The sequence below is a fragment of the Aquarana catesbeiana genome, linkage group LG04 (assembly GCF_042186555.1).
Source record: "Aquarana catesbeiana isolate 2022-GZ linkage group LG04, ASM4218655v1, whole genome shotgun sequence".
Classification (NCBI taxonomy): domain Eukaryota; kingdom Metazoa; phylum Chordata; class Amphibia; order Anura; family Ranidae; genus Aquarana; species Aquarana catesbeiana.
Genome location: NC_133327.1, coordinates 305,031,190 through 305,055,927, shown reverse-complemented (window position 1 = coordinate 305,055,927; position 24,738 = coordinate 305,031,190). Strand labels below are relative to the sequence as shown.

The window sequence follows — 24,738 nt, the reverse complement described above, 5'->3', positions numbered from 1 at the left end:
GCCAACTCTGTAACATGTAACAACTCAAAATATGTAGATTTGGCAATTTCTCTGGTTTTGAATCCAGGGGAAACCCAAAATATTTTTTTCTTTTAAAAGATTAATTCAAAAGCAAAAAACAATACATACGAAAAAAACTATCAGTCTACATTTTTGTTATTGTTTTGTTTTTTGTCTACAGTTTACCTATCACAGTTTATTTCAAATCCTGTTTTGACTGCTTACAATGTGATAAGATTTTTCTTGTGCTTGGAACATAATAGTTGGCACAGTTCCCATGAAAAAGTCCACTTGCACCATTATCTACAAGGTAATATGTATTGAACTTCATGTTAAAGTTTGAGACTGCTTTCTCCTTTTGAACAAAAACTGATAAAAGCCTAAGCAGAGTTCAGATCCGCTGAGAATTTATCCCATCTCAGCTCCCTACATGCCCAGCATAAATTTACAGTGGAATTTTAGAGAGAAAAGTGGAAGGACTTAGTATGGAGAGGAGAATAATTAGGCATGAACAAAGTACATGTTTAACCAAAGAATTAACAATATGCAAGTTATAAAACCCCAGCTGTTAAAGTAATTGCCATTTCAGAAAAATGTGTTACCAATGCAGTTTTTTTCTTTCTCTGAAATCATTTGTTATAGTTAGCAGTGGCATACATCTACTAGTCTGCATGTGTAATGATTAGTTATCCACCCTGAAAAAAGAGAACACTTCACAAATCAGCAGCTGCACAGTGATTGCAGTTCCTAAAATCAAGTGAAATCAGATTTGTTCATTTCTCTCATTCATAATTTGATGGAACAGAATCATTTTATGACAAAATGACCTAAACTGGCCATTACAGAAAGAAAGGTCTGTCATGACTTCACAAACTGTTCTTTTTAGATAGTTACGTCACAGAGCATTTTTGTTTTTACCTACTTGCTGGCCAGCTGTACATGATGTCATAAGCCTAGGTTTTTTATCAGACAAGAAACATGAAGTGGGCTGTATAAGGTATTTACTGGCAGAAAAAAATATTTTACTATCCAAAGTTAAAACAACAAGAGCAGAGGATTTAATAGATGGAAAGATGAAAAATGACTGAAGTTCTGCTTTAACTCAATATTCTTCTGATTAAAAAGGTTTAATGCAATTTTTATGTAATTTAGAAAGATTAAAGTAAAATTATGTTATATTTCAGGAATGCTTTTTCCCCTTTCCAATGCTGTATGCAGTGAAACAAATAATGTGTTTAAAGCGATAGCATAAAATAAATTGTGATTACTAAAATTCAGAATTACATTGGGTTCTCTTTCGTAAGTGCCAAATGTTTGCATAAGTAAGCACAATATTTTACCTTGGAATTTATGGGGGGGTGTATTTTTATTGATTATATCTGCTTTTTATCATTATGCTGTACTGCCACAGATAACTATTAGATTATTTGTTGCTTCCTATAATTATCTAGCAACAGATCACTATAGCAGTGATATTCTGCTGCAAGGGAAGGTATGGGAAGGTATGGCAGAGCTGGGTCATCTCTGCCCTAGCCTTTGGACTGACCGAAGTAACAATGTAATGTCACGGAACATCCCTCACTCCTCTTGAGTGCTTCGATCAGTATACCACTTCCTTGTAGTCTGGATACAGATATCAGATATTCCAAATGCTTCCAAGCACAAAACAAGGTGACACTTGCTTAGATGCTAACATGAACTGTTTTATTTAGAATCAAAATTACAAGACTTTATATGCCGTTGGAACGTCCTCTAACAATACAACTGTAACCTAATTAACATGAGCTAATTATCTAATTCTTTATACAGCCTAGGTGACTATGCCTCCTAGCTCATTGACTATTCAACACACATTACCATAAACATCAACACAGGGTTAATTAGAACAAACAACAATGAGTTGAATACCCTTAGAACCTGTGGTAAGCCAGACTAACCTCATTTACATTAAACACATTAGAGCTGACATCAGACAGGTGAGTGGAGTTGATGACTTTAGCATCTTCTCACAGTATGAGTCCCAACAGTATGACTTAGTCACTATTGCTACTATGGCAAATACAGGGTCCCCAGAGTCTGTGTGTCCTGGGGGACAAGGACCTGAAGCCAAAGTAACAACACCTCGAGGGTACCCCAAATGCCAAGGCCCATAATCTGTAGGCAAGAGGCTCACATTCAGTCCCCTCCAAAAACCTCTATCCCGGGTGAGTCTGTCACATTTCTCCCCCATCAAAAGTTGACTAACAAGGTCCCAGACCTCCACCTGGTCTGGACATGCATTAGTCAGGCAGAGTGAATTCACAAAGTCTGTCCGCATGATCTCCTTTCTTGGCTGCAAGGAATAGTTGACCTCAGTAGGTGTGAGGCAGAGGTCATTGACTCTCTGTCCGTCTGTCAGCGCTTGATCTGGGTGGTGTTTACCATTCCATGGCTTGGCCTGTTGCTGGGCAGAGGGGCCCACTGTCCCAGTTCCCTGAAGCTGAGAAGAAACTGTAGGTGCTAGGCAAAGGCCAGCAGTGCTCCGCTCTGTTGCCAGCGATTCAGCTGGGAGTAGCATCTCCACTACATCAGCTTATCGCTGGAGAGAGGGACCGACAGCCCCGGCTCCCTGGATCTCCAAAGTTGTTGCCGGTGCTGGGCAGAGGTTGGTAGCACTCTGCCCTGTTGCCAGCACTTCTGCTGGGGACTCCGCATCCTCCGCTCCGGCTAACCGTTGGGGCAGGAGGCTGGCTTCCTCCACTCCCAAACTGTGTAGCTGCCATTGGGGAGGTGAGCCGGTTGTTCCCTTTTCCATTCCCTCATCTGGCTGCTGGGATGACATGTCTATGGTACTGTCTCCCAGGTGCATGGATCTTTGCTGGGGAGGAAAGTCCGCTTCCTCCACCCTGGCCAACTGTTGGGGAGGGACAACACACACCTCCTCTCCCATCTCCCCCTGTATCTGCTGCTGGGAAGTGATTGCCATCTTCTCACCCTGAGCCTCCGAAACTGCCACAGGTGTGGGGCAGAGGTCTTGGACCCTTTGTCTGGTTGCCAGCACTTCTGCTGGGGGTTTGCTAGGTGGTTCCTCCTCTACAGAAACGTCTATTAAATCCCCAGTCTCTGGAATTGCTAAAAGTGTGGAACAGAGGTCTTGGACCCTCTGTTCCGTTACCAGATCTTCAGCTGAAGAAGTTTGTTGTAACTCCATAGATACTGCTGTCAGAAAATCACATGTCCATGTCAGTGTTGTGGGAGAAAGGCCGACTACCTCTTCTCTCAAGAAGGCCGAATCCACTGTTGGTGCTGGGCAGAACACAGTGAATTTTGGCCCTGATAGCAGCTCTTCTGCTGGAGGCTCATCAGGTTGTTCTTCCTCAGCAGAAAAGTCTATCAAACCCCCTGTGTCTGCAACTGATGTCTGGGGATAGAGGTTCACCATCTCCTTTCCATTGAACCCAGAAGATGCTATCAGTGCTGGGCAGAGGTTTGCAGAGCTCTGCCCTGTTGTCAGCACTTCAGGTTTAGGGACGGCAATCTCCAGATTTTCCACTGCCGATTCTCTGGCATGCTGCTCTTTCCAGATGCTGTTCCTTTCTTAGCAAATGATCCAGATCAGGTTTAAGCTCTGAAACCCCTGCAAGACCAAGCATAGCCTCTCTATAATCTCGCGGGTCCTCAAGGGTAGGTTCCCCTTCATCGCCAAACACAAAACGATCTGTAAGGCTCTCCCACAGCAATCCAGGGCCGCCAAAGTCATATCCCTCCGGAGAGCATTCTGTTGTCTCCCCTAAATATCCCTGCTCTGTGTGCCATTGCAGAGCCAGATAACGATTGTCCAGCTCTATCTACTGCTGGACCAGCCTGTCCAACTCAGTCACCCATTGCTCCTGGGGCTGCTCTCCCAGGAATGCCATCCGCAATGCCCGTTGGTCACTGGCCCGTTGCTCTTGGGTCGGAAAGCACTTGCCCTGTTTTATACCAGCAAGCTGGAGGGCTCCAATCCAGAGCTCCACCCGAATCTGCTGCCTGCGCTTCAGGTATTCATCCTCAGACACAGTCCTGGTGTATGTTGAAAGGATGATCCGCAGCAGCTCCGGGAACTCTGATGCCAGGTCTATATCTCCGCTGGGATGACTGAAGTCTGCTATCCTGATCTTGGATCCAGGTGGAGGTTTAGATTTCCCAGACTGACGGAAGCTTCCCGCTGCTTGCCACCAATGTCACGGAATGTCCCTCACTCCACTTGAGTGCTTCCATCAGTATACCACTTCCTTGTAGTCTGGATACAGATATCAGATATTCCAAATGCTTCCAAGCACAAAACAAGGCGACACTTGGTTAGATGCTAACATGAACTGTTTTATTTAGAATCAAAATTACAAGACTTTATATGCCGTTGGAACCTCCTCTAACAATACAACTGTAACCTAATTAACATGAGCTAATTATCTAATTCTTTATACAGCCTAGGTGACTACATCTCCTAGCTCATTGACTATTCAACACACATTACCATAAACATCAACACAGGGTTAATTAGAACAAACAACAATGAGTTGAATACCCTTAGAACCTGTGGTAAGCCAGACTAAACTCATTTACATTAAACACATTATAGTTGACATCAGACAGGTGAGTGGAGTTGATGACATTAGCATCTTCTCACAGTATGAGTCCCAACAGTATGACTCAGTCACTATTGCTACTATGGCAAATACAGGGTCCCCAGAGTCTGTGTGTCCTGGGGGACAAGGACCCGAAGCCAAAGTAACAACACCTCAAGGGTAACCCAAATGCCAAGGCCCATAATCTGTAGGCACGAGGCTCACATTCAGTCCCCTCCAAAAACCTCTATCCCGGGTGAGTCTGTCACAAATGTCATGTTATTTTCTCAGCAATCACAATACAGAAACTGGCAATGTCTAATCCTCAGAAAGTTCTTTGCCATGAGGTGCCACGTTGAACTTCCAGTGACCAGTATGAGAGAGTGAGAGTGATAACACCAAATTTAACACACCTGCTCCCCAATCACACCTGAGACATTGCAACTGTAGCACCCTCTACCATAAGGTAGGTGCTAGAATAGGATTTTTCTGGGTCTAGGGTATCAGTATAGGCAAATTTAGACAGGCCTGTGCTTTGGGTTTAGGCCTGTTTGTTTTGATTTGAGATTGGGAGTGTCTAGTGTAGTGGTGGGTGTGACCACCTGTGCTCTGACTCAGAGGCACCTCCTCTGCTTTCAGGAAGATTGTTCTGGAACAGGGGTTGGATCTGAAGTTTGAGTGACAGGCAGCTCATGCCCGGGAGTTCTGGCAGCAGGGTGATTTAGTGGATGTTAGTAACTAGTGGTAACCAACTGCTGCATAACACTAATGAGTCAAATGACACCGGGGAGGGAAAATGGCTAATTGGGCCCAATTTGGACATTTTTACTTAGGGGTGTACTCACGTTTGTTGCCAGCAGTTTAGACATTAATGGCTGTGTGTTAAGGTTATTTTAAGGGGACAGCAAATTTACACTGTTGTACACTCACTACTTTACATTGTAGCAAAGTGTCATTTCTTCAGTGTTGTCAAAATAAGAAAATAAGAAAAACAATAAAATTGCACTAATATTATAAAAGTCCATATATGTAACCAAATTAATAATTCCAATGTACAAAGAGTCAACATTCAATGTGACAAAGTGAATAATTTCATGGTAGTGTCCATCATCCATCACCAATAGTGTCACAGTGAATCCACCACCACCTGTAGAAACTGCTTACCAGCTCTAGTTGGCCCCTTATTACAGGGGTCGGTGAACGCCTATGGCTTAAAACCCAAGGGGTCAACTGGAGCTGGTAAGCAGTTTCTACAACTCTTGGTGGATTCACTGTGACACTATTGGTGATGGATGATGGACACTACCATGGAATTATTCACTTTATCACATTGAATGTGGACTCTTTGTACATTTGAATCATTTATTTGGTCACATATATGTTTTGTTTTTTAATATTAGCGCAAATTTATTGTTTTTCTTATTTTGATTGTGATTGTGTTGCAAAAAAAAATTGCTGCTTAAGCTTGTTTGTAGGGACAGATGTTATTTAGCGCAGTTTTTCACTATATATATATATATATATATATATATATATATATATATATATATATATATATATATACACATAAATAATTCACACAACTTTTACCCAGGCTGCCGATGACATTCAGTCTGGAAATCAGGCCAATACTGGGCAATTTTCTGGTTTAAAAACATAATAGCATACTCTTTGCGAAACCTGCTCTTAGGCGGGACTTTTACAGTTAAAAGTTTAAAATGGCACGTTCACTTTCCAGGCAGAAGCAGCCTTGTTACATGGAATAGGAGTAGGCTGTACATAAGAATCCACAAGTGCTTCTTAAATGGCAATAGGGAAATTGTATCTTTAAATATTATGGCTAAAACAATCTTATACAAGTTCTCAAAAACTACTTAAAATGGTCTCAGTTCTCTTACATTCTCAATTTTTCTTTAGCGCTGAATAATGTGGCAATTCTAAATTTCGGGGATGTCAAGTAGAACTATGGTTATATAAAACTAGCCTTATTCAGTGCTTATTGTCTCCAGCACAATGCCTGGCACACACTTGCTTGATTGCTTTGTTGAATGCATTTCTTGCATTATCCAACAGCACTGTAGAATGACAAGGCATTGGTCCCAGATATTTTTTCTTGTCTTTTACTGAACTATTGTAACTGAAAAATATAGGTTATGTTCATGTAGAAAATCTGAATATTAGACCACCTTGAATGAAAATGTTACTTCAATAAACCTGATATTGCCATGTAAATAATATAGAAAATAATGTATCTACTACATTTAGAATACACTTTACCTTAAGTATTTTAAAGGGAGTTTGTCAGATGGTGAGGGTGCAAGATTTTTTAAATCTTTTTTAGCCCTGTGATTTAAATCCAGTTGTTCGAGGACTCATTTAACACTCTGTGGCTGATTTAGAATAAACAAAGCACAAAACCCTAGAGCATTTGCCCATAACAGTCCGATATAATGTTTTAGATTAAACCAGCTATCCAACTGGTTGCTGTGCAATTGTTCCAGTTTTCTTTGATTTAGATTTTGTAAACTTACCCCTGTTCACTTGATATTTTTTCCTATTACAATTTATAAAAAAATCTTCTGGCTTTATAAGAACTTTCTAAAGAATAAAAGATCAGGGAAATGCTAAATGCACGTCTTTCAAACCATCAGACATTGGAAGTGCAGTAATATTTTGTTTATATATTACATTTGTCTAGTTACAGTGCATGCATAAAGTATTCACAGCGCTTCTCTTTATTCCACATTTTGTTATGTTACAGATTTATTCCAAAATGGATTAAAATAATTATTTTCCTTAAAATTCTACAAACAATACCCCGTAATGACAATGTGAAAGAAGTTTGTTTGAAATCTTTGCAAATTTATTAAAAATAAAAAATGAAACAATTCACATGTACATAAGTATTCACAGCCTTTGCCGTGACACTTAAAGTTGAGCTCAGGTGAATCCTGTTTCCACTGATCGTCCTTGAGATGTTTCTACAACTTGATTGGAGTCCACCTGTGGTAAATTCAGTTGATTGGATATAATTTGGAAAGGTACACACCTGTCTATATAAGGTCTCACAGTTAACAGTGCATGTCAGAGCACAAACCAAGTCATGAAGTCCAAGGAATTTTCTGTAGACCGGCTAAACTGAGCAATCAGGGGAGAAGGGCCTTAGTCAGTGAGGTGACCAAGAACCTGATGGTCACTCTGACGGAGCACCATCGTTTCTCTGTGGAGAGAGGAGAATCTTCCAGAAGAACAACCTTTTCTGTAGCACTTCACCAATCAGGCCTGTATGGTAGAGTGGCCAGACGGAATAACACTCCTCAGTAAAAGGCACATGACGGCTCGCCTGGAGTTTGCCAAAAGGCACCTGAAAGACTCTCAGACCATGAGAAATAAAATTCTCTGATCTGATGAAAGAAAGATTTAATGCTTTGGCCTGAATGGCAAGCGTCATGTCTGGAGGAAAGCCACCAGCCACCACTCATCTCTTGGCCAATAACATCCCTACAGCATGGTTGTGGCAGAATCATGCCGTGGGGATGTTTTTCAGTGGCAGGAACTGGGAGACTAGTTAGGATCGAGGGAAAGATGAATGCAGCAATGTATAGAGACATCTTTGATGAAAACCTGCTCCAGAGTGCTCTGGACCTCAGACTGGGGAAAAGGTTCATCTTCCAACAGGACAAGGACCCTAAGCACACAGCCAAGATAACAAAGGAGTGACTACGGGACAACTCTGTGACTGTCCTTGAGTGGCCCAGCCAGAGCCCAGACTTAAACCCGATCGAACATCTCTGGAGAGATCTGAAAATGGCTGTGCTCCAACACTCCCCATCCAACCTGATGGAGCTTGAGAGGTCCTGCAAAGAAGAATGGGAGAAACTGCCCAAAAATAGGTGTGCCAAGCTTGTAGCATCATACTAAAAAAGACTTGAGGCTGTAATTGGTACCAAATGTGCTTGAACAAAAGTATTGAGCAAAGGCTGTGAATACTTATGTACATGTGATTTCTTTCGTTTTTATTTTTAATAAATTTGCAAATATTTCAAACAAACTTCTTTCATGTTATTATGGGGTATTGTTTGAAGAATTTTGAGGAAAATTATGAATTTAATCCATTTTGGAATAAGGGTGTAACGTAACAAAATGTGGAAAAAGTGAGGTGCTGTGAATACTTTCCAGATGCACTGTGTTATTATATGTCAAGCTATTTTTACAATTATCCAATTATTATAAATTTTTTGACAGTACCAACCAAAAAGTAAAAATCAAGAAGCATGTTTGTAATTATAAATCACAAGATCCCATAGAAAATATGTTAATGGTGCCTCCAACAGAAGCAAGCAATATTGTACCCCAATTGCCATGGTAGGTGACAAAGGACTGCAAAGGGTGCTACCGATTCTGTACAGTGCAGCAATGAGACAGTATAAATAAGGAATGTATAGCATACTACACCAGCACACAGAATGAAACAGTGTGAAATATAAAATGTACATCAAGGCATAAAAAATTGGCTGCTGTGGAAAATACAGCATACAGCATGAGTATGAGGAAGTGAGGAATAGGAACATACGACATGATGTACAGAATGAGGTGGCGTGCAATAGGGAAATGTACAGCTTGGCATGTGGAATGAGGTGATGTCAAATTGGAAACATACAGCATGGTATATGAAATGGTGCTTTGCATAATAAGAAACATAAAGCATATGGATTATGGAAATGGAAAATAGGGCACGTACAGCATGATATATGGAAAGCATTTTTTTCTAAGCTTTCTAATTTTGCAAATTAGTAATTTTTCTTTATACATTTTGGCCAAAATGTATACTGCTACATATCTTTAGTAAAAATAACCCAATCATTTTAAATTATTTGGTCTTTGTGAAAGTTATTTTCTACAAGCTATGGTACCAATCATTGAAAATTGTTCCACCTGATCACACCTAATGTACTGACAGCCTATCTCATTTCTTGAGATCCTAACAAGTCAGGACAGTATAAATACCGCCCAAATGTGGCATGGATGAGCACTGATGTGGCATGGATGAGCACTGATGTGGCATGGATGTGGCATGGATGTGGCAAGGATGAGAACTGATGTGGCATGGATGAGCACTGATGTGGCACGGATGTGGCATGAATGTGGCATGGATGAGAACTGATGCGGCAAGGAGGAGTACTGATGTGGTACGAATGTGGTATGGATGTGGCATAGATGAGCGCTGATGTGGCATGGATGAGTACTGAAGTGGAACGGATGAGCACTGATGTGGCATGGATGAGGCACGGATGAGCACTGATGTGGCATTTTTGTGGCACGGATGAGAACCGATGTGACACAGATCAAAACTGATGTGGCATGGATGAGCACTGACGTGGTAGAAATGTGGCATGGATGTAGCATGGATGAGAACTGATGTGGCACGGATGAGTACTGATGTGGCATGGATGTGGCACGGATGATCACTAATGTGGCACGGATGATCACTGATGTGGCACGGATGAGTCATGAATGAGCCTTGGATGGGGATGGGTGAGTATGAATGAACCATAGGTGGGGATGGATGAGCCATGGATGGGGATGGATGAGCCATGAATGTGGATGGATGAGCCATGGATGGAGCATGGATGAGCCATGGATGAGCCATGGATGAGCCATGGATGGAGCATGGATGAGCCATGGATGGAGCATGGATGTGCCATGGATGGATGGATGAGACATGGATTGGGCATGGATGAGCAATGGATGGAGCATGGATGAGCCATGGATGGATGGATGAGACATGGATTGGGCATGGATGAGCCATGGATGGAGCATAGATGAGCCATGGATGGATGGATGGATGAGCATTGGATGGAGCATAGATGAGCCATGGATGGATGGATGGATGAGCCATGAATGGAGCATGGTTAATCCATGGATGGAGCGTTGATGAGCCCCTCCACAGCTCAGCGCTCCAGTGAGCGAGGAAGGAGCAGAGCGGAGAGCTGATAATTGACAGTCAGCAGCTCTCTACTTGTGGAGCTGTGAGAATCGAGCCATTGACTATGTTCGGTCACTCGGTTCTCAGTGCAGAGGTGGCGGGGGACACCTACAGTAGGTAAGTATGATACTGAAAAGAAAAAAAACTTTACTTCTCTTTTAATACCATAAGTAATAACATGTCATTCGATTTTTACTACAGAATTATATAATGAGTTTGGCAATTCTAGCGAAATACTTAAAGTGTTACTAAACCCAGGACCCTGCATTCACTATATCTGGTCTCCCACAGTACACAGAACATGGACATGCAACTATTTTAGTAAATATAAACTGCTAAATACCTTTTCTCTTCAGCAATATTCATCATTCTTGTGACTTCTATCAGTGTCTGGTTAAAGCTTGTAGAAGGAATTTTCATTCTCTCCTGATTGTCCTATGAGGCTGCAGGACCTCTGACCCTCTGTCTGGACAGTGCTGATTGCTGTGCAGATCACATGCACTTTCCCAAAAAAAAAAATAACTCTCTAGCAATAAACATCATACTAAGCATGTGCAGCTTGTCCCCAAGGCTCTGTTCTATCAGCAGATAGAGTGGGGACTGTGCAAGAAGGGGAGGATCAAAGAAGATGGGATCAAACAGCCATTTTACACAATGCAGAGGATTAACCCCTTAGGTGCCATAGTGAGTATAACAAGCATGCTTTACTGCATATACAGACTGAATTTACTGTTGTGGGTTTAGTAACACTTTAAATAATGCATTTCAATTTAACTAAACCCATTTGATTTTAGTCAACTATATTGTGCTGGAGATTTTAGTCAACAAAAATGAACTGGAGATTTTAGTTGACTAAAATGTACTGGAGATTTTAGTTGACTAAAATACAACTAAAACTAAAATGGCATTTTAGTCAAAAGACTATGACTAAAACAATCCTGTTTGGGTCCTGAGCTGATGGGGATCTGCTTGGGGTCAGGTGGCCTAATATGGTTGGTGAACAGGAGATGTTCCACCAAATGCTTGGGTCCTGACACCCCTCAACTCTGGCCCCATAGCAGCCACATATGCTGCTATGGCAATAGTTCCACCAGTGATCAGAAGGTGTCTGCATATCTCCCTTTCATCATAAATAAAAAAATGGGAGGGAGAGGGGGGTATGCCTCATTTTAAAACAGTGGCTGAGCCATGCAATCATTCTCTACAACTCTGGCTAAACTCTGCTTCCAGAACCCCTAGTCTAAAGTGGTAGTAAACGGAGGTAATACAAAATCTGCTGACAGGCAGGGCTTTTAAAATCTGAAGAGACCTTAGAGGTCTCTTCTGCCATAAATCTCCCTCCTACCTGTTAGCAGGAATGTGATCAGAGCTGCATATGCGTAGCTCAGACCACATTTATGGCCCACTCTGCATGCCGCAGAAAGGTCAATCCCATGTCATTGCACAGCTTTCTGAGCCTTCAGAGTACTGAGAGCTAGACCTTTAGCACCCTGCTGTAAGAATTCCAAGACTGTTGGTGTTTTTATAGTTACTATGTCATTTTCTGTGCACCATCTGTTAAATTTTTTCCACATTTTCCTGGAGATGGCTCTGGTGTTAGGCTTTCTGGCATTCAGAAGCGTAGCCACCACTCTCCCTGGGAGCCCTTTCAACCTTCAGAGGTCCTCCTCGTTAGCCAGGCCATCCGATTGAAGCTGAAAGGCTGACCAGCTAAGAGAACCAAGCCCTTTTGGGCCAGTATTAGTGTTAATATCGTCTGTCCTGTAAGAATTTGTTCAGGACCTGAGGAATCAGATGCACTAGGGGGAAGGCATAACACATCCTGAATCACCAGGGATTTTGAAGTGCCTCTATCCTCGAGGCCTCATTTGTGGATTTAGCAAATAGAAAACTTCCAACTTGGTATTTTTGCAGGATGCAAACAGGTCTATATCTGACACTCCCCATTATGCTGTGATTTCTTTGAACACTGTGGGATGTAGTTCCCACTCTTCCTGCAAGATTTCCTGGCAACTGAGGAAGTCTGCCACTTGGTTGCAATCCCTTTTTAGGTGAACCACTGTTAATCTGCCCACCACAGCAGATCTGGTTCAAAATCCTGATTAAGGATGGGCTTCTGGTGCCCCCTGCTTGTTCACGTATGCCACTGCAGTGGCATTGCCTGACAGGATTAGGACATGGTGATCTCACAGTTGCTTTTGGAAACTATTGATTGCTTTGATAACTGCCATTAGCTCCCTCCAATTTGAGAATGCCTGGGCTTCTTCCGGGGACCACTTCCCCTGTGCGGGCTGGCTTGTCAGATAGGCTCCCCATCCCCATCTGCTTGCGTCTGTTGTCATTTTTTAAGAGACTAGGAAGAACCAGGCCAGACTCTGGCTTAAATTTAAGCAGACAGAACTGTTCTGTCTAGATCCTCTTGGCCTTGTTCTTGTAGAAAGAAGGTTTGTAGAGGCATTAGGAAGAATTTTGCCCACTGGACAGCCTGAATTGCTGAGGTCATCAGACCCAGGACTGACATCCGTTCACTTATTGAAACTGGTAGATTGTTCTGTAAAGAACTCACTCTTCTGACTAGCCTCTGGATTTTTTCCTCTGGTAGTACCATCTTCTGATCTATCGAACTGAGATGGAACCCTAGAAAAAGGCATTTTCATTCCACTCTTGGCACAACACTTTCTAGCAATGGGCTTTTGATCTTAGCTTGCCAAAATACATAAACACAGGAGCCATGGCAGTGAGAAAAACCCCACACACACCATGTAAGTGCACACCCGTGACACCTGAAAAACAAAACTCTTGCTGTGCCCTAGCCCACTATGGACCACCACCACCTAGCTGCTGTCTCACTAACTGGACACCAAAGGACACCTACTTGTGTCACGCTGGCGCATGCCTCCCCCGGAGCCTGGGAGAATGGTAAGTCATCTTCCTCATGCATCCTGGGGTTTGTCTGTGGTGTTCACGCTGTCCCCTGCAGCCACGTCCATATGTAGCATCAGCGGCCATTTCTGCCTCCCTGCACTCTTAAGGGGTTGGACCACTTCCCCCGGCGCATGTCGATGATGTCACCCTGCCCCGTAAATGATGCATCGCATCTTCTGGGTCAAGCAGCTTCCGGCCACAAGGGGTGTGCCCCTCCGCTGGAGCCACCAAGAGGAGTCTGCCCCGATGCCTCTTGTCTTCGCCTGTGCTAAGAGGGAGGAGAAATTGGGTCACCTCTTGACCAGAGCAAAGGAGGGTTGTCCGCAGCCGCATGCCCGACCTCCTCCACCAACCCATTGGTAAGGGCACATTCACCCCCGCAGCCCAGAGGCTCCTTCAGGCACAATGCCTGCTCCGGATGGAGGAAACACAAAGACTGACCAGGACCTGAGGGACCACCTTAACCACTTCCAGACTGCCTCACACCAATAAACGTCCTAAATTTAAAGAGGAATATTGTTGTTATGGCAGCAGCTAGCTACCATAACCCCGATACCCTCTTCTTTGGCCGGTTTTCCGGTTTACGATAATAGTGGTCTCCGCAGCAGATTTGCAGAAAGATCACTTTTATCGGCGGTAGGAGAGGGGCACCCTCCCGCCACGCTCCGGTGCCCTCCATCGCTAGCCGGAACCATCGGCAGCGGTGGAGGCAATAGGATCCTCTTCCTTTCTGGGTATGGAGACGAGTGAGGGGAAGATGGCCCCCACCTGTCTCCATACCATTGCAGGGCGGAAGCGACGTCAAAATGTAACTTCTACCCATAGTTCTTAAAAGGCCATTTTTTTAAAATTACAACATTTTTTTATTGCATTTTAGTGTAAATATGAGATCTGAGGTCTTTTTGCCCCCAGATCTCATTATTAAGAGGTCCTGTCATGCTTTTTTCTATTACAAGGGATGCTTACAATCCTTGTAATAGGAATAAAAGTGACACATTTTTTTTTAAAAGAACAGTGTAAAATTAAAAAGTAAAAGGTAAAATAAATAAGAAAAAAAATGTAAACGCGCCCCGTCCCGCCGAGCTCGCGTGCAGAAGCGAACACATATGTAAGCAGAGCCCGCATATGAAAACAGTGTTAAAACCACACATGTGAGGTATCGTCACGATCAGTAGAGCAAGAGCAATAATTTTAACCCTAGACCTCCTCTGTGACTTAAAACATGCAACCTGTAGAATTTTTTAAATGTCGCCTATGGAGATTTTTAAGGGTAAAAGTTTGTCGCCATTCCACGAGCGGCCGCAATTTTGAAGCGTGACATGTTGGGTATCAATTTACTCGGCGTAACATTATATTTCACAATATAAAAGAAATTGGGCTAAGTTAACTTTTGTCTTATTTTTTAATTCAAAAAAGTGCATTTTTTCCAAAAAAAAAGTGCACTTGTAATACCGCTGCGCAAATATAGTGTGACAGAAAGTATTGCAACAACCGCCATTTTATTTTCTAGGGTGTTAGAAAACAAATGTTTGGGGGTTATAGTAATTTTCTAGCAAAAAAAAATGTTTTTTACAACAACAACAAATCTCAAAAGAGGCTTGGTTCTTAAGTGGTTAAAAGGAGAAATTGGGTGTTTCCTGACTGGTGGGAGAAGTTCCATCTCTCAAGGGCTGACCTGGAAGACAACTGGGGAAAAAAAAAGCTTTAAAAAAAAGGGATTTTTAACTTATAGTAAAATCCTTTTTTTTTGTCAATCATTGAGGGAACGGGGTCAGAAGGATTTTGAAACCAATGGGTTATACTGAAGAATTGAATACTGGCAAACAAAAGCTGTTAATCATGCAGTATAACCCTTCCCAGTTCAATCATTCTTCCCATCATCCATTCATGAACTTCAAGAAAAGAATTATATGGTAAGTAAAAAAAGAAAAATCCTGTTTTCTTAATTGTTTATTAAGGGGCACATGGTCAGAAATATTCTGAAACAACTTGGACATCTCAAATCAGTCCAACAGCAAACAAAACTTTAACAAGTCCACAAAAAAGTTAAAAAAAATGGGGGCTGGTTGCTGCTCAAAGAGCTCCCTGAATGTTGTTACTTCAAAAACTGGCATCAGTGGATGCCTGCACATCCTTGTAAAAAAACAGGTGGCAGTCTTGTAAATCTTAGAAACAGATGCCTGATGCTGAAAAGCCCATGAGCTACTTATTAATCAAATAGAGTGTGTCTTGACAGGAAAAGATGGAACCTTATTCACAAGACAATAGACTTTAATGATAAGCTGCCTAAAACACCTAGAAATGATAGAATGAGAGGTAGACTGTCCCTTATGAGGACTACCAGGAATGAAGAATACAGTGTCATTTCACTTGAAGGAAAATGTGGTTGAGAGATAAACTCTTATGCCCCGTACACACGATCAGAAATTCTGCCAGCAAAAGTCAGATGTGAGCTTTTGGTAAAAAATTCTGACCATGTGTATGCTCCATAGGACTTTTGCTGACAGAATTCCAGCCAGCAAAAGATTGAGAGCAGGTTCTCTATTTTTCGGTCGGAAAAAGTTCCTATCTGAAAATGCGTTCGTCTGTATGCAATTCGGATGCGCAAAAAATCACGCTCGGAAACAATTTGACGCATGCTCAGAAGCATTGAACTTAATTTTCTCGGCTCGGAGTGTTGTACGTCACCGTGTTCTTGACGGTCGAAAGTTCAGAGAACTTTTTTGTGACCGTGTGTATGCAAAGCAAGCTTGAGCGGAATTAAGTGAAAAAACATCCAAGTTTTTTCTGACGGAATTTCTGATCGTGTGTATGGGGCATTACAGTTCGTACCACATCCAAACAACGGAAGGAAATATCCTTATGATGTACTGGAGTAGGACAAAGAAAAATAAATACAACATCCTGGCTAGGGTGAAGGGAAAAAAACACCTTAGTATAAAAAAGGCCCCAGCCTCAAGACAACCTTTTCTATGTGTAGAACAAGAAAGGGTTTCCTACAAGAGAGGACAGCAACTCTGAAACTTGCCTAGCAGAGGTGATGGCAATGAGGAAAATCACCTTGTGGAGCTAGTGTAAAGTATCTCTGATTGTGGAGTTAGTGTTACACTAACTTATTTTGTGTTAGAGATATATCTCTTATAAACTCAGAGGACAAGAACCTAGGATATACTCAGAGGACAGTCTTTGAAGAGCTGATAGTGCCAGATTGAGATCCCACAGGATCACAGGTGGATGTACAAGTGGGACTATGTGAGCTACCCCTGTACAAAGGCTCTTAATGAGGAAGGGGAGGCAGCCATGCTGTTAAATCCAGTGACCATAAAGCAGAGGGGTAAACCAGTGCTTGGGTCAAAAGATCCAGTGGATCTGGAAAAGCCCATGGAAAGTCTGCCAGAAACCTAACAAAGTACCACATGGGCCAGTTTGCTGTGATCGGTATCATTGGAATGCCCTGAGATTCCATCCTGTTGAGTAGACAAAAAAGGTTTACTGATCCCACTGTGTAATCACAACATCCATTGCCATGGCTAGAGGATCCCTGTATCTGGAGAGAAACTTGTTTAGTTTGTTGTGGAATATGGAGGCCAAGTAGTTCATGTCTTGCATTTCCTACCTGGATCAGAGGTCTTAAAACAACTCTGGGTTAACAGACCATTTCCTTGAATTCAAAAATTGATGACTGAGGAAGTCCACATGCACCTTGGTGAATACTAGAAGTGCAGTTGGCAAGCCAAAGGAAATGGCAAAAAACTGGTAAGGTTTTGTGTCCACGGGAAAATGCAGGTAGTGTTGATGCACTGAAAAAAATTACATCAGTGACACCACTCTGTGCCCATCAGTGACACCAGTCTAAGCCCATCAGTGATGCCAATCAATGCTGCCTTTCAGTGTCCATCAGTTCCTGCCCATCAGTGCCACCCATCAGTGCCCATTGATGCTGCCCATGAGTGCCGCCCATCAGTGCCACCTATCATTGCTCATAAGTGCCTCCTATAAGTGCCCATCAGTGACATCTATCAGTGCCCATTAGTGTCACCTATCAGTGCACATCAGTGCCGCCTATCAGTGCCCATCAGTGCTGCATATTAGTGCCTCCTCATCAGTGCCACCCCGTCAGTGCCCTTCAGTGCCCATCAGTGATGCCTCATCAGTGCCCATCAATGCAGTCTATCATTGCCCATCAGTGAAGGAGAAAAATTACTTATTTTATAAAATTTCTGACATAAACTAAGAAAAACTTTTTTTTCAAAATGTTTGGTCTTTTTTTATTTTGTTTAGCAAAAAATACCACCAAAAGAAAGCTCTCTTTGTGTGAAGAAAATGATATACAATTCACTTGGGTACAATCTTGCATAACCGCGCAATTGACATTCAAAGTGTGACAGAACTGAAAGCTGAAAATTGGCCTGGGCAGGAAGGAGTTGAAAGTGCCTGGTATTGAAGTGGTTAATAATGCTTAAAGTGCAACAATAAAAATGAAAAATTCCTTTAAATATAGTGCCTGGGGGTTCCCTTAGTCGTCCTGTAAAGTGGCGCATCTGTAGCATGTATAAAACATGCTGCAGCAAAAATTAAATTTCTAAAGAAAAGAAAAATGAATGAAATGACATTTAAATTGTTGGCAATCCAATACCATTGCTGGCAAATCCATACCAGACCCTTATCCAAGCAAGCAGACTGGCAGGCCAGGAAAGGCGGGGACGAGTCAGCAGCCCCTCTGCATGTAGCAGGCCACATGCCCTCAACATGGGGGGGTGCTTTGGCTCTGCCCCTGCCCCACCCCAAAGCACCTTGTCCCCATGTTGATGGGGACAAGGGCCTCATCCCCACAACCCTGGGTTGTGGTTGTGGGGGTCTACGGGCAGGGGGCTTATCGGAATGTGGAAACCCCCTCTTAAGGACGCCATGGCTGGCTTCCTGGCCCGCTCCTTAACAACCAGCTATTCGCTGTGGCTTGATTGGGCAAAGCTTTGAATGCACTGTGCAGCGCGCAGTGCATTGCAGGGTGCTCCTGGGGCGAACACCCGCTGGACGCCCTGCAAATTGGGGTGTTTGCTGAATAGGCGAACAGGCAGTGTTTGGTCCGAACTTTTACTTTCCCACAACTTTACCTTAGAAATAGGAGGATTTCAAGAAGGAGGCTTACATTTCTTTTGCTGAGGCAAAATTTTACTCTTTCATCCAGTGATAACAATGATAAAATTGTCTGTCCATCAAAAGGCATATGCAATAAACATTTTTTAACATGTTTAGGGCTCATTCAGACTGGCAATTTAGCCTGTACTCTGCTGGCAGATGAGTGCGCATCCACCTTGGAGCTTCAAGCTGGCAGTTCACAGAAGTGGATGCACATGCAGCGGCTGTGTGGACACAATCTCATGTCAAAGTTTGCAGGGTGCATAAATCTGAATTAACTACCTGTGTTAAATCGCCTGTCTCAATCAGCCCTTTTTCCACAGATCAACCTTTTAGTCAAAGAGTCCTATGCATGTATACAGACGCAAGTCCATTAACACAGTAGTGTAGGGAAACAGGTAATGATTCTAACCGGTTTTAAACTAAGAAATCAGTTAATACTGACCTTCTTTCTAATAGACAGGACAGCAATGACAAGGCAGGGTCTGTCAGGGAGAACAAGGGCGTGGGCAGGGTCTTTAGTTTCCTGTCTATCGTATCCCTAATCACCAAAATATCCTCAACAGGAACAGTCAGTATTTTGTTTATGCAACGGATGTAAGGATCCACAATGGGGACAGACAACCTCTTAATAAACACTTTTTCAACAGGGTATTGTTGTGTAGCTATGTCAGCAGTCCTAACTCTAAATTTTGAGAGCCTTCACAGTGGAAGCTCATGTATTACAATGGATAGGCAGAGGGCAGCTGAACCTGGAGGAAGCCCACTCCTCTTGAAATTCGTCGCCCTTCCATGTGCTCTTTGCTGTAAAGGCCAGTTATAGGTGGGGGCAGTGACCATTTGTTTGTACTGCTGGAATACTTGTAAGTACTGGACACCTTTGCCGCCATTGTGCTATATGCTGGGTACCAAGTGTGCCTCTGTGCCTTTAAGGAGGGGTAGACTCCCTCCAGGCTCATCTGCCCTCTGCCTATCCATTATAATGCATGTGCTTCCACTGTGGAGGCTTTCCAAATTTAGAGTTAGGACTGCCATGAAGTGGCTCTGCAGCTTACACATGTATTTGCAAATGTGTGCAAACTAAACCTCTGTTTTTAATGCATACTGGTAGACAGGATAATTTGGTTGGTTGCAGACTGGTCGGTAAGTTGAGCTGGGAATTTTCTTTGGTTTTGTTTAAAATGCCTCGCCCCTTCCATGTGCTTCTTGCTGCAAAGGCCAGTTATAGGTGGAAGCAGTGGCCATTTGTTTGTAGCAATAAGGAGAACTGACTGTTTGTGAAGAGCTGGTGGTAATTCACCTTATGCTAGAGGTAGAAAAGTCAGAGAAGCGCACACCAAGCAATAACTGGTAGCACTAGGAACCTAGGCGTAAAACCACTGAGGAAGCTGCAGGAGTAGTACATGTCAAAGTCCAGGTGACACCATAAAAGTGTGGTGCAATATCAGTACCCTGAAATGCTTGAGTCACAAAAAACAATGCAGCTTAAATCTCCAAGTGTTAACCCCTGAGGTGAATGAAACAGGATACACAGTATACATGGCAGGCTCCCAAATAAAAATGGGGGCAAGCCCCAGCACTTTTTGCAGTGATGGTCTAAAGAGCTCACCACAGCAACAGTCACAGCATTAAACTGGAGAGTAAACATGCAGGACCCATTGAAACAGGTCACATTCCCGGTCGTCACTTCCCCTCAGGCAGGGTCAGGTCTAGCCTGTCTGATGTGGTAGTAAAAGGTAGCAAAAAAAATGGCCATGACACGTCACTTCCAGGTGGTGGAACGCAAACTGGTGTTCTTGATTTGATTTCATGCCTTTTATGCTTTTTAACAATTTAAGTGCAATTTTAATTGTTTCTTAATAAAAGTCAAATATACTACACTATGAGAGATTCCTTTACATCTCCACCATGCAAATTAGGTGAATTTAGTATATTTTAAAGGCACAGGAGCACTTTACAGGAGATGTCTTTATCCAGCCAGCCAGAGGCTTAGGACTTCAGTAGTGGACCAAGTACATGTTCTACATCTGGGATACACGTATTTTATGCAAGTTTGACCTTCTTTGAGAAAAGAGGTCATATATTTCTGGTGAGTGCAGAGTTTTTCTATCTGGAAGAAGAGGAAGAGCACTGTTTGTCTTTTGGGTGTCACTTCTCTTTCAAGACATGACTCTCAGCATTTTGTCACTTTATATTGATTTGCCGCAAGCACTTTACTAAGACTTTTTATGAACAGGTTGAACAAAAGAAAATAACTAAATTCCCCCATACGATTTTCCAACAGGCTGGATATACACAAGTCAATAGATAGATTGACTTGTGTACAGCCAGCCTGCCCATACATGGATTGAAATTTGCCCGGTCCCTGCCGAGCATGTTTAAGAGGGGCTTACAATTCAATGTATTTACTTTTGTTTGGCAGGTATAGAATTTATGTAGCGTATTTAAAAACCTGAACTTACTGTACTTACAGGCGGTCCTGGAGGTCCAGGTTTCCCTGGTGGACCTTCATTGCCCTAGGAAAAAAAAGAATGTACAGATTTGTTTTATGAGTTTATTTTACTTGTTACTATACATTGTTACCATGTAAAAAAAAACAATTATGATTAAAACGTGGACATTCTTATAAAGAAAAATTTTAAGTAATTTCCCTGTTTGGAAAAAAATCCTGTGTTTGTCAGTACTAATATCTTGCACTGGGATTTCCCTGTTTTTTTCCTAGACACACTTACTTTTAATTAACTATCTTCACTATCTATAACAGGGGAAAGTCAAGGCAATTTAGGCAGTTCCTAAGAAATCTCATATAAACATGTTAATTTAATTCTGAAAGTCGTTTTCAATCTTTTTAAACATGCAGCTCTCATTCAAAGAATATATTTTGAACTTGCTTGCTAAGAAACACAGCTGTCTCCCGATTTTTCTCCTTCAAGGTCACTCTGTCGCATACACCACTGGTGGCACTAGAGACCACAACTGACTGTGCCCACACATGTTGGTGTTGATTTACTAAAGGCAAATAGGCTGCTCACTGTGCAAATGAATATACACACCTTTGCTTGGTGAATGTGCTGAAAATTCACTTTGCAAAGAATACCCTATCACATGAAATGAAAATAAAAGAAACAGTATTTCTGCTTGCACATGATTGGATGATGGAACTCAACAGAGTTTCACCTCTGCTAGGGTGGTTATCTATAACAATCAGTTCCACTTTAGCTTTTGTGACCTGTTTGATTGCTTTTGGCACCACTCAAAGTAGAGGTAAAAGCATATCCCTGTGTCTCAGAACATGGGGTGCAGGCTTATCCTAGTACCACTCCAGGGGGTTAGTAACTGTAACGTATAAAGGATCACTGCTACTCCTCACCAGTCCAAGTGAATAAACCATGCCTCAGCCTACATGTCTCCACCACACCATACACCCTGATGCATTGCACCACGACCACTGGGGCTTAGTTATAGGATCTAACTATTTGCTTGGGCAGGTTGGGAGTAGCAGTGATCCTTTATTCTTTACATATACTAACTCACTTTAGCTTTTATTATGTAAACTGTCAGCTATTCACTGTTGCCAACCATCAGTAAATTTACAGACAGTTTGTAAAAATCTGTGATTTTTTACAACTATCTGTAAATATTAGGGGCTGATAATTTCTCGTGCTGTGTTGACTTTTTAAGTTTAAACGAGGAAAACTACTTGCTATAAGTATTGTCAGTGTTTCCATATTGTGTTTATACTGTTTAAACAATAATTTGATAGTCTTTGTTTTTAACAGGAGTTCTGTCATTTTTAAGGTTACCAGTAAAAAATGTGCTCCGTCAGTACATTTTCCACATTGTGCCAGTAAAAAATGCAGAGGAAGGTTGACAACACTGATCTCTGCATCAACACCACTTGTGCTGCTACAGGATCTGTCAGTTCTTTTTTTCTTTTTTTTTAATGTTCAACCTACCGGTTGAACAAAAAAAAAATCCTGTGTGTGTACCCAGCTAAAGGGAAAGACCCAACTTTTCCCAATATGAGGAAAGGCTATAAATATGGTCATTTTTGTATAGCCAAATCAGTTAATACAGTATTACAAGATAACCAACATTATACAGTACATATACATACATATATAATTAGTAAGGGTTAGAAAAACTAAATGTTGGCTTTGTATGTTGCAGTCATATATACAGTATTATACAAAAATTTAAACACAAACAGAGCACTAAATAAATCCCTATTTACGTATATATCTATATTTGGCAATATAAGTCGCTGTCCATGCTTCTACTTAAAACTAATATATTTTTTTAAATATTCTTTATTTGAAACGTTTTCCAAAACCAACATGATTTGTAAATTGTATACAGTATAATAAAAATAAGTTGAAAAAAACAACGCAAACTAAAAGCATATGGTTAACATTTTGTTTTTGCTAACTTTATATATATTAGTATGACAGACTTTTCGTTTTTTTTTTTTTAATCTTAAGGGTTATAGCTTTTAATTTTTATAGTATTTTACCAAATGCTTATACCTTTTCTCCTTTTGGCCCTGAAGTTCCATGATGTCCAGGTCGCCCAAACTGGCCCTGAAAAAAAAAATAAAGTGCATTTGGTTTGTAAACAGTAAAAATCTTCGAACAATGCATTTGCTTTGAGAAGTTGTACTTTCGAGGTCAGCCTAAACTCAATTAAGTCTTCCAAGAAGCATCTTCTCTTTCTGACTGATAAAACAGCTGCATCCTACTGATAAGGAACACAAACTGAAAGGATACAATGTTGCTAGTGGTTGCTTTTTCACCTTGGCAGATCATATGTAAAGACCCTACCTGGTGTATGTTGATACAGTGAAACATTAATTTTGCTGCTCCAATTGAAACATGCATATCATTATTAAAATACTTTACATAAACATCAGAAAATAATTTTTAATATTTACAGTGAACTAAAATAATATAATATAATATATATATATATATATATATATATATATATATATATATATATATATATATATAAGAGTTCTCTGTATGCAATCCAGCACACTTTTTAAAGGGCAGTAATATAATTTTGAACTTTTCATACAAGTTTTTCTTTTTACTGCCATGGATACAATTATTTACAGAATAGATATATTTTGATAATTCAAATTCCAACCATTGTTGCAGATCAATCCTGTCAATTGATGGGATAAGAAAAGTGTTCAACATCTTAATATAAACTTGTGAAAACTTGTGCAAAGCCAAACACAATCCATCATAAACACCGAAACAGAAAAACACAAGGTTACAGTGGACTAATGAAAAGCAATCATGGAGTGTGGATGACTGGATGAAAGTGATATTCAGTGATGAATCACAAATCAAAAAACAAAACTTTTGCTTGGTGTAGTTCCAATGAAATGTATGAAGACGACTGCCTGAAGAAAACATGCAAATTTCCACAATCATTGATGATATGTGGTTGCATGTCAGGTAAAGGTACAGGGGAGATGACAGTCATTAAATCTTCAATAAATGCATAAGTTTATATTGAGATTTTGGACACTTTTTTATCCCATCAATTGAAAAAATGTTTGGTGATGATGGTTTAATTTTTCAGGATGTAATCTGATGCGGATGTTTGTTTTAGAACTGCAAAGTATATGGTAATATTTTCCTCAGAATTGAGCGATTCCATATTTTTTTCCCCATGCTTGATCTGCAAAAACAGTTGCAATTGACCACAGTTCAATCTTCTTTTTTCATTTTTTTTTTTAAGTGTTTCTTAAAGCCAGAAGGTCAGAATGTTAAATGAAAATAGTTTTGAGGCATGTCTGTGATTAGTTTTTTTTCTACACAATGAAACAATTGAATGCACATTTTCCAAGATTGGTGATTCCATACTTTTTGCAGTACAGGGGTTGTAGTACATATTTTACTTAACCGTTTGCCGACCAGTGCACGACGATATACAGTACATCGGCACAATGGCACAGCTGCGCAAATGGGTATACAGGTACGTCCCCTTTAAGAAGTGGCATTGTAGGTGCGCGTGTGCCCGCCGCGTGCTCCGTGACCGTGCCCGCGGAACCCGCGGACTCGATGTCCGCTGGTGTCCCGTGATCATGTC

The 24,738-nt window shown here is 41.5% G+C and overlaps 1 protein-coding gene across 3 annotated transcripts in view; it reads right to left on the bottom strand.

Moving 5' to 3' along the window:
* Window positions 1–24,738, bottom strand: part of COL19A1 (collagen type XIX alpha 1 chain) — a 1,371,841-nt gene that overhangs the window by 295,477 nt on the left and 1,051,626 nt on the right. For 2 of the 3 annotated variants that reach the window (XM_073626739.1, XM_073626740.1), the window contains exons 37-38: window positions 23,163–23,216; window positions 21,099–21,152 (exon numbers count right to left, since the gene is read on the bottom strand). In XM_073626739.1, the coding sequence (XP_073482840.1) occupies window positions 21,099–21,152; window positions 23,163–23,216 (108 nt within the window). The remainder of the gene's footprint in view (window positions 1–21,098; window positions 21,153–23,162; window positions 23,217–24,738) is intronic. The other variant, XM_073626741.1, reaches the window with a different exon arrangement.